The following is a 14,289-nucleotide window of genomic DNA, read 5'->3' as shown; positions in this document are numbered from 1 at the left end:
TAGTGACTTCTTTTGTGATTGGCTTACCTCACTAAGGATGATATCCTCCAGATACATCCATTTGCCCAAGAATTTCATAAATTCATTGTTTTTAATAGCTGAGTAGTACTCCACTGTGTAAATGTACCACAGTTTCTGTATCCATTCCTCTATTGAGGGAAGGGGAACTCCTTATTATCTTTTTCCTAGTAGGAACTTTTATCCCATGAAGACATATCTTAGTGTCAAAGTTTGGAAAATTTACGTTTCTCTAATCCATAATTTCCTACATAAATAGTAAAGCAAGTTCTGGGAAATATGATGGCAAGCATTTAAAAGTGCACATGCTGTGTAGGAATTTAGCCTCTTGGCTGTGTAGCTCCAATATCTTTGATAAGCTATAAATTTTTCTCTGGGTAAAGTTTTTACTTTTTCCTGCTGTCAAAGAAACTGTACAAGATGCCATAAAAGCATCACTGAGCACATAAAGCAAAAGATGTAAAAATTTCTCACATACATTAGGTAGTTGATCCCAAGTAATTACCGTTGAGTTTGAGGCTTAGTAACAAAATCACAGTCACATATCCAGGCAAGAATCCAGGTCCCTAAGTTATAAATCATAAATCCAGTGTCATTTCACTAAAGGATACCACAAATTAATTTTATTACCAAGTGGTTTTTAAAAACATTTTTGTTGAGTCTTATACTTATAGCTGGGTTTGGTTTTCTGAAACCACAGATCCCTCTCTCTCTAATAACAGACTTAATAAAGAAAAGTTAAAATCAAGCCTGGGAAATATAGCTTAATTGATAGAATGCTTGGCTATCAATCTCTGAGTTCAGTCTCTACTACCACATAAACATGTATAAGTAAGGCCCATGCCTACATTATAAATCTGGGGGAAAAATAAGTTCAAAGTCATTTTTAGCTGTATAGTGACACCTCTATGTGACATCCTATCTCTATGTGACATCTCTATGTGATATATATATATATATATCACATGTGATATATATATATATATATATATATATATATATATATATATATCACATCTCTATTTCACTGTCCCAAGTCTCTAATTCAAACACTGAAGTTCTAAGAGGATATTCTATATACTCTGTTACTGATAGGTGACTTTCCTTAGAATATTTTTTCCTTTAAGAAAGAATAAATGTATATCTAATTCCAAAAACAAAGATTTATATAGTGAGGCTGGAATAGCTCCAGACTTAGAGAAATAAGGATACAACAGAGTACCCAAATAAACAAACCCAGAGTTATCTGTAAACCACAGAGTTCCAATGATCCATGGACATCCCTTGTATCTTTTGTCAGAAATATTTTCCAAGGAAAATTAAATGTTAAGCCCATAAGGAAAAGCAGATCGGCAAAAACTTTTCCTCACTTTTTCCCATATGTTAACAGCCTGCCAATTTCTTAGCACAAAGACCCTGAAATCACTCTGACATTTTCTTTACCTACATTCTTTTTCAGTCATGTCACTCAAAGTGGCTCCATTTGATTCCTTTTTCCAGAAAAAAAATTACTCAAGGTCATAGCTTTGTAAAATCCAACTCTTTCTCTTCAACAAAACAATTGATACTATGTGTTTCATGATGACAATTGTCATCAAATATCACAAATATTTTATATATGTTATGTCATCCAACCATCTAAACACATGAAAAGATAGTGCTATATGACTAAGTTTCAAAATTCTTAGAAAAGTCAAGTAACTTGTCCAAAGTCCAAAGTCAGGGGTTAATGAACAGAATAATGGACCAGGAATCCAGGATAGGGAACTTTACCAGAAGTCTTGCCTATGGATCCCTGCAGGAAAAACACCACATCTCTCTTCTCCATACATGACATCTTGTCAGTGCACTCCTAGAGCTTACTACTAACTGGAGTCCAGGTTCTCTAAGTAACTAAAATGCTATTGGTTCTTTGGTATCTGGAGGCATCTCCTAAATTTTCCTGATCACTTTGAGCTTTTCTTAATCAGTCAACTCTGTAAAAGTTCATCTTCTGTCTAGATTAGTGGATGGGACCATGAGTGACAGAGACAGGTTCAAACCCTAGCTCTGTCGCTCACTGTATCACTCTGAATGTTACATAAATGCACTAATAGTCGGGTACATCTGTGTAATAAAAAGGATGATTCTAATGTCTTGGTGTTTGCAGAGATTAATGAACTATGTGAAGAAGATTCTCATATGACTGACACAGTTATTTTCATTTTTATGGTATCATGTACTTCCCAATGAAGATGTAGCTCAGTAGTAAAAAAATTTAAAGCTTCCTTCCTTTAATTTTTTTCTATTTAATAATTGGTAGTTTATCTTAAAATGAAAACGTTTTTATTTTACTTCTGTCTGTGTGCTTTGCAGTTTCTGAACCAATGCTAAATAAGAACTGGTTGACTCACAAAGTATATTAAGTGTGTAGATGAATGAAACACTAAAGAAAAAGATAAATGGGAAAGATACAAAACAGGAGTGAATTATATATAAAACCTTCATTCACCTATAAAAAAAAACCTATAGATTATTTTTTCATATAGACAGACAGCTATCTGTCTGTCCATAGCTTATAATATTTGGAAGGAGAGGGTGTATGCCCATACACACTCTTCTAGTTATTCCCTTAAGAGAAAGTCTTTCACTAAACCCACAGCTTGACTGACAGTTTGCCAGTACCAATGATTCTTCTGTCTCTGCACCTCACTGCTCTGAGATTACAAGCAGATGAAGCTGCCTGCCCATATTTGACTTTTTATATGAGTGCTGAGATCTGAGCTCAGTGTCTCATACTTTTACAGTAATCACTCTACACACTGAGCCATCTCTCCAATCCCCTAATCTTGGTTTGTGAGAAAGAGTCTGTCATTGGTTGAACACACCAACTAGGTTTGGGTGGGCTGTCCCAGAGGTTCTAGAGATCTACCTGTCTCCATCTCCACGCTTGACTTTTTAAAAAGGGATACAGAAACCTAACCAGGGTCCTTATATTTAAACTAACAATAAATCACAACAGTTTTTACATTCTTACTTTTAATCAACATATAGTATAAAATATTTTGAGCACTCCAGATGTCAGAAAGGAAGGGGGAAAAAAGACTGCTTCTAGAAAATACAAGAGGGAATTAAACTTGAACTAAGAAGTGACTGCAAAAAGAATTATACCTGGCTGGCTATACTGTTCTCCATATGAATATTTTCCGAGATGAAAAGCAGATGGTGATTAAAAATCTTAGCTTTACTGAGTCTCCATGGAGACAGTGGCCCAGTGTGACATGCCAAAGGAACTGCCCCTCCGAAGGCCTGCTGGTGCCTAAATAGAGGCAGAGGTAATGTAAAGTGTAAAATGAACTTTCTGGATTTGTTGTGAATAAGAAAGGAGGAGCCTGGTGTTTATTGTTAGAGAGAGAGTCCATAGAACAGAGATACAGAGAATTTGATGTCACATTTGTAAATAATATCCAGAAGGCTGGCTGAGGATCTGCCTCAGGCTTATGAATGTGTGAGCTTTGGAATCTACTGATCTTCCTGTACAATCAAACGTTTTAAGTTGTGCTATTTTTCTAGTATTTCAAATTAAATTTTGAAATATCCTCAGAAAAACTACAAGAAAATTGTTTATTATATAATTAATTTTTTCATATATTACATCCTGACCCCAGTTTCCCCTCTCTTCTCTCCTTGTAGACACCCTCACCCCTGTTACCTCTACTTCTCTTCTATTTTTCCTTTAGAAAAGGGCAGGCCTCCCAGGAATATCAACCAAATATAGCAAATCAGGTTGCAATAAGATTAGGTACCTCCCTTCATATTAAATCTAGATGAGGAAACCCAGTAGGAGGGTAAGGGTCCCAACAGCAGGCAATACTAACAAGTTAGTACTAACTTTCACTGAAAAAAGTTGGCATTACTTAGATCTTTGTATAGTATAGACAAATTTTCTGAAGGAGACATTTTTTTAAAAAAAATATGTTTGCCATGGGCTAAAGAGATAGTTCAGCAGTTAAGATCACTGACTTCTCTTATAGAGGACACAGGTTCAATTCCCAGCATCCACATGGAGACTGACAACAATCTGTAAGGTCAGCTCTAGGGAATCTGATACCAAATATGGCTTCCACAGGCACCAGACATACATTTGGTGCATAGACAAACCTACAGGCAAAACATCCATTCATATGCATAATATAAAACTAAGTCTTTTAAAAACCTAGAAAATAATTTTTAAAATGTGTCTTGCTTATATGCATTTGATTGGTTCTAATCATGGTTTTGCTTTAATAAAGTAGTTGTAGTAACTTAGAAGATAATTTGAGTTGTTGCTTATTTGAAAAAGTGATATTCTCAGAATTCTCCAAAGAAAGACTTTTCCTTCACTTAGAAAGGAACACTAAATGGTCAAAAGTATTAAAATACATATGAAAGGCACATTCAGTATCCCCCATCTTCAATCAGCTTGAGGCTTGATGAAAATGATCAGGTGAATTTTGGAAGCAACATAATGCCATTATTGCCCAACTGAATCCTGGGAGAACCAACTGATATTTCCAGGTTCTGAATTGCAGAGGAAAGAACGGTACCAGGGGCACAGTTATAGGGGTAGAAATAGAGATTACCCTGTAAGAGAAGTAGGCCAGAAGGGTGAGAAAAGCTGTAGCCCTAAGTCATCAGAGTCAGTGAAGTATACCTTCCTTTCACTTCTGAAGACTGTGGTTTTTCTCCTCACACAAGTTCTGTGGCCAGAAGGAGGGTCTTCCAGTGGTTCCATCAACTGGTTCTTTCCCTATGCTAATTTAATGAGTTTCTGAGTTAACCCCCGGCCACATTAATGTCTCTTGAAAAGAGGAAAATAAAAAAGGAAAGAAGAAGGGAGTAGCCTAAACCTCCAGCCCTGAACACACCATGTTGGATTTCAAGTGCAGAGTTGAATGCTCAGTCTTGAAGCAAAAGGTCTTTGCTGTACAGTTAGCTTTAGGACATGCTAATTTTAGTAGTTATTCTACTTGCTAGGTGAAATTTTTGTGACCCTCATACGTTTTGTTAGTTTAAATACCATACTTCTTATATTATTCCTAAAATAGTGCCAGTTCAGATAAGTGCCAAGTAATTGCCAAACATGTTAAAAGTAAGCTAAAAGAAGAAAAACAAGTTGAAAAGGAGGGAAACAGGGCAAGTGTGGGTATTGGCATCCCTGGAGATCTTGTGCTAGACTGAATGACAGGAAAGACGCCAAGCAGTGGAGGAACACTAAAGTGGTGTTGCCTCACCCCAAAGCCAGCTCACCGACAGCACTTTCACTCAGAACTGCTCATAAATCAGCTACCGACTTGTCAAATTGGTCATGTTTAAGATCCTTCTCCTTTCAAGGAGAATAAAACTCCTCAAGGACATTTTAAGGATATGAAAATGAGCATACATTGCCTCTTTAAGTGGACTAACTGGTAAAATTTGCTATGGGACATTTAGAGTGGTTTCAGGCCAAAATGCTCTGGAGTTTACCTAGGTGATAACATGTGTCAGATGCTAGCTATTCGTATTCATTACAAGGAATTGATTTGTTGCCTCTAGAAAACATCTAGGGGCTTTTTCTTATGCTTTGGTGATTTTATCAGCCTTAGACATAGACTTAGGCACTTATGATTTGGGCTGTATGAAAATAAATAATGGAAAATAGGCCTGCATCAAGATTTTGGGAAGACAAACAAACACAACTAGAGAGAATCCAGATGCTTAGGAGGACTGGCAGGGTAAACAGCTCTCCAGTAAGTCTAAACAAAATTCATAAAAACAAGGCCCTATTACAGACAAAAGAAGTTTCAATTAGACAGCTTTATAATTGGTTAACTAAAATGCCAGGAACACATCAGTATAATTCTCATAACATTCTTTTCTCAGCCTGATTTTCAACCCATTTAGAAGACATTATGTTCATCTTGTGTGCTATGTTCACACTAGAGTCTGCTCATTAATAGGCTGTAATTCCTTTCTAGGGTAACAGGTATATGTGTAGCTCTTAAGTAGAACATATGTGTCCAGTCTCTGGCCTCTCCTAGATAGAGTTTTGTTCACAAGTCTTTGCCTGTGGGCTGAGTTTCAGGGATTCAGCAGCTGTCCAGCTGACAGCTGCTGGAAGGCATTACATGACTTATCTGACTGAACACCACGTGGAAAGTCTGCAACCTGGTCACCCAACAGAATTGTGGCTTCACAGTAAGAAGAGGAATCTCCAAAGAAAATATCCACATGTGACTCAAAATGACAAAGAACATGCCGCTGGTGCTTCTAACATCACCATCTCAAAGCAGAATATTGACCTTAACTAAAATCTCTTGAAAAAGTTTTAACATTTTAAAAAATATTTTAACTTTAAAAACTATTTCATCACTGTAAATATTTTTATTTAATTCAATGAAAATCAGATCACATCACTTTTAAGGAAATCTAAAGAAATATGTATATGCTATGTGCATAACAGAACCCACATAAACCTGGTACAAACAGGTTTTCTGATGAATATCTTTGTATTAAATGCTTTTGTTCTATGTATGGTATTTATAGTTCTTATTGCACATAGAATCCCAAGAGGTGACATGACTCTTTGATATCTCTTGTCAGTCATTTCCAGTGGCCCCAAATAATCCACTCTCCTCATATTCATCATCAAGCATTTATTATTTGTCATAAATTATTAAGTTTATATAGTGATGTTGATTAGTATATCTTGTGTTGGTTGACTTAATTGATATTATTGCTTGACCCCAAAGTATACCTATTCTATGACTTTCATTCTTGTGGCCTTGTGTCCTCATTGTCCTGATGTAATAGATTAATTTAATCAAAAGCCATGTTAATATGAAATGCAATGAGAGAAATATGAATGGGCTTTTTATAAGTACGATATATTTCACACACTTCCTACAGTATTACCGAGATGGTAACCTCAGTTAGTAGGTCTTCCTGAATGTTCTTTCAATTTATTCACGAATATGGAGAAGACTAACTCACATTTTCTTTACTTGCCTGTAGTCAGTCAGCATTCAATGGAATATGTGAAAATCTTACCTCTGTTGAAACATCTCCAGATTTTCCTCGGTGAGGAATTTCATATGCCTGCATCTGATGCTTAGTGAGTCCTGCAGACTTCTCAGCAAGTTCCCTCCAGCTTCTTCCAAGCTTCACAGCTGAAGTCAGAATAGCAGCCTCTTGGATAAGACGTGCAACTAACTCTTGGCAATCCATTTTTAGCAGAGCCTGGGACAGCAAGTGTGTATCATATTTAGAAACAACTCATTGATTTTTTTCCCTCTAAACTATAATTATGTATTCTAGAAATTTGAATCCCTTTCCCCACCACACATATTGTTGAGGTTTTTAAACTCAAAATGCTGATTCACATTTAAAAAAATTCAACAAGCTATTACAGTGATCATAACTATTCTAGAGTTAGGGGAAAGTTTTTATAGCCTGAGTAGCTAACCATAGGATCATGGATAAACCTCTTTACTGATATATGTCTTAATCCCTTAATGGAACAATATCCACCCTTTATCAGTACCCATGACTCCAGCAATTAATAATTTCTGAATCTAGAGGTAATTACTCATTTCCAAAAAAAAAAACCTTATTCCTTACCATACCAGAGGATTAATATAGAATCTATTTCAATTATATTTTTCTAGAATCATGTTTATTGAATAGATATTATGATACTCCTTTAATTTTGAACAAAGCTACAGTTTAAATCACTACTAATGTGATTCTGTTAATATAAACCAAAAGGTAATAAAAGTGAACACTCTCATACAATGGGAAAGTGAAATGCTATCAGACTATTTCTTAATTGATTGTTCATGTCTCTACCTTGTTTCAGGGAAGTCTAAGAGTTTCTTTTATGTTTTGAGGAATATGTATACATCCGTAAACATGCTTGGCACTTTCTCATTATAAGGATACCTAGGGGTTTTATCCTACCTAATGAAAGAGTAAATAAAACTAAATTAATAAAAAAAAAGCACCAATTAAAGTGCACTAATATGCCCATGAGACCTATAGTCAGAAGTACAGCTCATGGACTGTAGTCAAAAGTTCTATTGACCCCGCTATTAATACTGATAAGTGGTAGCCTCAGTAATAAGCAATACCAGGTCAGCAAGTCTCCAAAGTACACTTGAGTTTTTGTGGCAAGAATAATTTTGTAAGAAATATTTGCTATATCTTTGCAATTATTTTTATAATAGATATGGTGACAGTACAACTCTGCCTAATCTTCTAGAATTAAGATAAAATCATATGCTGAAGGACTTTCAGAAATAGTACATATTAAGTAGTCAAAGGCAATCACTCTTAACTTCTCAAATTGGTCCATCAAGACACAAGCAAGAAAAACTTACACAAAGAATGTTTGAATATTCAACTCGATACCACAGAAGGATCCATTGCTTTGCTAAAAGATAGCCAGGCCTAACCCTCTTCCAGAAGGGTGTCTTAATGGCACCACTGAGGCTTAGCATTAGTTGAATGAGTCTCTACCAGATTGTTTAATCAGGACATTTATGATTTATTATTCCCTCCCCAAACTTCTAGTATGATCAGACCTAAATGTTCAGGTTATTAGAAAAAGATAAGTTATTTTCAGCTACTAAGAAAAGAAAGTAACTTCTTGTTTGTAGTTCTGTAGTCTGTGCTGAACATCTAAGTTACAAAAAAAAAAAAAAAAAAAAAAAAAGCTATTATAAAATGAATTCATGGCTTCTAGGAGGCAGAGAAGTTTCAAATATTCAGTCACTTGGCCCATAGTCACTGAGACCACAGCATAACATAATAAAACTGTCCAATAGTTAACTAGTATTGCAAGTCTAAAGTTTTAACTGCTCTTGGTTGTTAATATATTTCTTTTAAAAAATTATTATTAATGTCACAGATTGAATTTACCCACCATTTTTCTTCTGCTGTTTCCTGATTTATTAGAATTTATGTTTTTACTGTCTCTGCCCACTGCCTGTTTCATCATTTTTGTACTTAAAGCACTGTTTTCATAGTTATTCTACTCAGTAAACTTAGTAACATGTACTTACAAAGTATTTAAGCACCCCCCAACAAATATACACATATTATTTGAAGAATATATTAGCATTTAGAAATTATTGGCTATATGCATGCAGCCATATGTTAATGTTCTTTAGAAATATCATCTTGATGATTTGTTACTGTAACATTGAATTTCTGTTTTAAAACCAACTTTTTTATAACTCTCCTCAAGGCTTTTAATTGGGGTCAATACATGCTGTTAGGAGTTGACCCTTGAGAATGCCATTAGAATATTAAGTACAATGTTAGCAGAGTCATTGCTGGAATCATGAAGCATTACATACAAAGAAATATTAAACTGATAAAGTAAATAGATAATACTTATGTGTTTGAAGAAAACACTCAAGAATGAACCTCACATAAGTCTGGGTAGTTTTGTTTATTGTTCTTCTTTAATTTTATGTTATGGAGCTCCTATGATATTTGAAGGGCTGTCTAAATATATGACAAAAGAAGAAATAATTTCTTGAATTTAAAAGAAAAAGCCCAACACAAACACAACTTTTAGATTATCTTTACAGACCAATTTTCCGAGAAAAATCACAACTCTCAGTTCATGACCTTGTACAAAAGTAGAACACTTTTTGGGTGTTCAATGGCTTCAATGTATCTGAGACCTCTAGTTTTCATTTCACCTCTCATTTTTGTTATAAATACCATCAAGTTTATCAAATTCTCTTAAATGAATTATTATGATCAACCAATACTCACCACAATCAGTTCATAAAGGAACTTCCTGGTATTTCTGTCTTCATGGCAATCTTCCTTTAACTTCTTGACAATGTAAGAAACCCGTTCTGGTTCCTTGTCAGCTTGAATTCTATTAAAATCTTCCTGTGCCAGATGTGAGTAACCCAGGACATTAGCTAAAACTTTCCAGTCGTGAACTTTTTCTGACACCAAGGTCAATACAACAGAGTATATATAAGTCAGACTTTTAAATGGCAAGGAAATTTGTTCCAGAAGATTCTTGGTTGTCAAAATGACATCAGACATTGACATCACTTGTTCTTCGGAAATCACCTTGACATTTTTACAATGCACGAGTCCGATCTTACCTCGGAGGACTCCTACATACCATTCTTTCACTTTGGATTGTCCTATGGCTCTTACTGTACCTTCTCCAAGAAGAGCAATTGTGTCCCCTTTTAAATATTCAAGCAAATAGTCAATCTTATTTTGCCTCAGTACTGTCTTCAGTGTAACCCCATAATTGGTAAAGTTCAATTTTTTATCTTGGAAAGTGGGATACTTAACAAGTCCTGTTGACAATAAAGGCACTCTCCTGTCTTCTCTCTTCTGGAAAAAGCCTGGCAGACATGAGAATCTTTTTAGATTTGGGGATGGATCAGGTGAAGTGACAAAGAACTGTGTCACTGGTTTTCCATTGGGGGGCTTTACCTGAACCCGGAAAACAAACAAGTGCATCTCTCTGTGGTCAACTGAAGAAAAGAAAACTTGTTGATGAACTACCACACCTGCTTCCAATTGCCTTTGTGGAATTACTTTTCTTTCTCTTTCTTCCTTTACTTCAAAATCAGGATCACACGAAAAAGCTGAAATAATTAAATCTTTTGGCTTGTCAAGTGAAAATGAATGCTTCCCCCAGAGGTAAAATACGACTGGAGATGTGTTTTTTCCACCCTTCCTAATGTCAGAGACTGTAAACTTTCCTGGCACATAGTTGTGTCCACAAACAGTGAAAACAGCAGTAAAGCTTGGATGGAGATATTTGGGTCCATAAATTCCAATGGAGGTGGTTTTGTGGATATAATCCCAAATAGTAGCAGCTGGTGGCTGAATGATTGTAGCTTGTGCAGCTATGACTATATACATTACATGGCTCAGATCAAGAAGCTTAGCTTGGATGGTATCTTTGTAGATATAGCAGTTGTTTAATGCTTGGAAAGGGCCTTCTCTGTCCAGGCTGTGCAAACACACGATTTTTGTCATGACTTGACTCAGAGGATCTGTTTTTACTTCTACTCCAGTTTTCATCTCCAACAAAATAGCTTCCATGGTATTCAGGTTGCTTAACCTGATTTCCAAGAGAGGGCTTACAGTACAAGAGAGATCGTGGTTCAGCTTTGGTGGAGGATCCAGAAATGCTCTCAGAGATACCTCCTGGAATTCTCCCACAGCTATATGTCCTTGGGGTACATGAATAGTGATGTCTGAGTCAGGTAATTGGATTGATCCTCCTTGGTGATTTAATTTACAAACTGCAATGGTCTCTGCAATTTGTGTTTGAGCCCATCCAGGACTCTGATTAATTGTATTCAGATCTAGGCAAGAGCGGGCCAACTGACGTTGACTGAGCCAAGCCATTTTATATGCTTCTCGGTCATTTTGAAGCCATTCTAAGTCTTGTATTAGGATCTGATCAGAACTATGTATATTTTGATGAGTGTGTGTCCTATCACCTAAGACATCCAGGAGTTCAGAAACACTCTTAGACCTTCCTGACTTCCTTAAGATAGATGACTTAAGCCCCTGATCCATGTCAAGTTCATCACCAGAAGAGTCAAAAGAATTTTCTGTTTCTATTTGTCTTAAAAAAAGAAAAGGATCTTCCTTCAAGATAGACATATTATCTCTCTTTTTGTTATTTCTTAGCTGTGTGATGTCCTCCAGAAATGGATTCGAGGCAGACAGTTCATTCCAGAATGGATTTGTAGCTTTGGTGTCACTATCACCATGGAGAGTAGAAGCATCTGGCCAGTTGTAAGGCAAGCCTAGTCCTTGCCGTGCTTGTTATTTAAACAAAAACAAAGCAAAGATAATATGAAATAAGAGTCTAAGATAGAACCATGATTAATTTCTTCATACCCTAAAAACTCAAATTTTACTTTAGATTGTCACTTTTGATCCCCAGGCTGATGTCTACTACAAACTCAGGAGTAAATCATATATTAATTTGTTTATAATGAGGAAAAGAGCATTTTTATACAAAGTTGTTTTGAGTAGAGGTATATTAATTTTATCTTAACGTATCATAAAATATAAAGTAAATGTTGAGTACAGTATATAGTTACATACAACAATTCATTAATAATGCATTTAACACATTTATTTATGCTAGTATAAAGTTACACCTTATTACCTTACATTTCATTTACCAAAAGTAAACTCCTGAAAAAACAGGCAGCATCAAGTTTTTCTAAACATTAAGCTGTTGATCTCATAATATCCAAAAGATTAATTGTCTTTTTTCAAATGATATCTAAGAAATGTCAAAAATATTCACACACAATCAAATAGTTTTCAAAACAGTCTTCTAAGTTAACATTATCATTTTTCATTTTCTGGTGACATTGTATTAATAGACAACGATGTATTCTGTATGTGTATAAAAGGCACAGTGAAAAAACAGATTTCCCATGAATTTGTTGGTCTAAGTATTTTACTGGACTTTTGAGAGATTTTATTTGGTAGGATGTCACCAGAGACAGAAAACATTTCTAATACACCCTGTAGCATCAGGGTCACCTCATGTTTAGAGTAGCATTTGTTTGGCTCTTTTATAGAAATACTAGTCACAAACATGAGGACATTGTTCATTTGATACTGCTTTAGCAACGATGAAAGCTATCATAGATAACTGAGTTATCTGAAATTCTCTAGAAAAAAGAATTTCAGAAAATTGTTACTTTTTTACATAATATTTGTAGGACTTTTATCTTAAGTAAGTTAAGCTACTATTAAAAGGTATAAGACAAGTTTTGAAAAATAGAAATAATATTTCCCTTATATTACAAATCCCCAACTCTCTCAAAACTTAATTTTTTCTCTCTTAGATTCAGGTAAATTGGATTTTGCTCCATGAAGATTATTAGGTTTCTCAGTCCCTATGTGTCTTCATCTCCATTCCCCCAAGTTTACAATATTTGCAGGATATAATATTTACTTGTAAATTTGTGCCTCTTTTTGATATCTGTTTTAATCTGTGAGTGTGGTTTCTTTATTTGCATGTGTGTGTGTGTGTGTGTGTGTATGTGTGTGTGCACGTGTGCACGCGTAGAAGGGGGTACACACAATTATATCTACATGTGGAGGCCAGAAGTCAACTTCAGGTGTATTCCTTTATGACACTTCACCTTATCTTTGAGACATTGAAGCTGGAGTTCACTGATTAGTCACACTTGCTGGGCAGTAAGCTCCAGGTATTTGCCAGTCTCTGATCCATAATGGTGAGACTACAGATACACACTCACACATGGATTTTAATGTACAATGGCAAAACAAAGCCTTGTTCTCATGCTTATATAGCAATCATTTTACCCACTGAGGCATCTCTCTAGCCCCTATTAGTGTGCTTTCCTAAGAAATCATTTATTTTTAATGATTTCTATTCTGTGATAGCAATTGTACTTGATAATTTTGTAAACATTCCATAGCACTTTTTAGAGGCAAACATTCCCTATGTACTGGAAATTATTTGATTTATTTACATAACAATATTATCATATAAATTTTTGTACCTATAATATTTTGATTTTTTGAGAGTTTTGAGGCTTCCATGTCAATCAAATTTCCTTCAGATCTACTTCGACCAATTCCTCGTGGCCAACAATAGGCTCTTTCACTGATTAGCATTTTGCCACCTACAAAGCAAATAGAGGCATATTTATTGTAGGCACATATAAGTAAGTTGGTAGAGGAAACAATCTAAAAAATGTTCATTCATATTTAAACAGAAAACTTCATGTAAGAATATCTACATATGTCTCTCATTCTGGTAGATATCCAGACATGTGTGTTAGCATTTTCTTTTATGACAATTTTGGAATAATCACAAAGAGTTTACCCTGGTAAAGAATTCATTAATGAGTCAGTATAAAATAATCAGTGAATGTCTCAAAGATAAGACAAAGGATAATACATTGATACTTTAATAAATAGAGAATATCTGACTACTCAAAAATTACATATAACAAATCTGAAAGTAACCAACAGTCATCCAACTGGACTTAAGGCCTACATAATAGAAGGGAATTCACACCAGACCCTGTAAACCTAGCCAAATGAGAACCTATTACTGCAACTTTCCTAAACAAGTACAATTTCTAATTGCATTCTAAATACTCATCGTTTACCCACAGATAGGTATAGCTCTTACCCTTCATCAAAAATGCTTCTTTCTGCAGCAGAAAGAGACAGTTACAAAGAACAACTGACTATGGGTACCTGCTCCCCAAT

The 14,289-nt window shown here is 35.2% G+C and overlaps 1 protein-coding gene across 1 annotated transcript in view; it reads right to left on the bottom strand.

The window, feature by feature from the left end:
• Macc1 (MET transcriptional regulator MACC1) overlaps positions 1 to 13,686 on the bottom strand; it is a 22,832-nt gene extending 9,146 nt beyond the window's left edge. Inside the window, exons 1-3 of the mRNA XM_021201384.1 lie at positions 13,572 to 13,686; positions 9,802 to 11,840; positions 7,066 to 7,254 (exon numbers count right to left, since the gene is read on the bottom strand). Coding sequence (XP_021057043.1) covers positions 7,066 to 7,254; positions 9,802 to 11,840; positions 13,572 to 13,686 — 2,343 coding nt within the window. The remainder of the gene's footprint in view (positions 1 to 7,065; positions 7,255 to 9,801; positions 11,841 to 13,571) is intronic.
• Between the last annotated feature and the right edge of the window lie 603 nt (positions 13,687 to 14,289).

The sequence above is a fragment of the Mus pahari genome, chromosome 7 (assembly GCF_900095145.1).
Source record: "Mus pahari chromosome 7, PAHARI_EIJ_v1.1, whole genome shotgun sequence".
Classification (NCBI taxonomy): Eukaryota; Metazoa; Chordata; class Mammalia; order Rodentia; family Muridae; genus Mus; species Mus pahari.
Note: the sequence above shows the minus strand (reverse complement) of the source record. Positions and strands in the feature narration are given on the sequence as shown.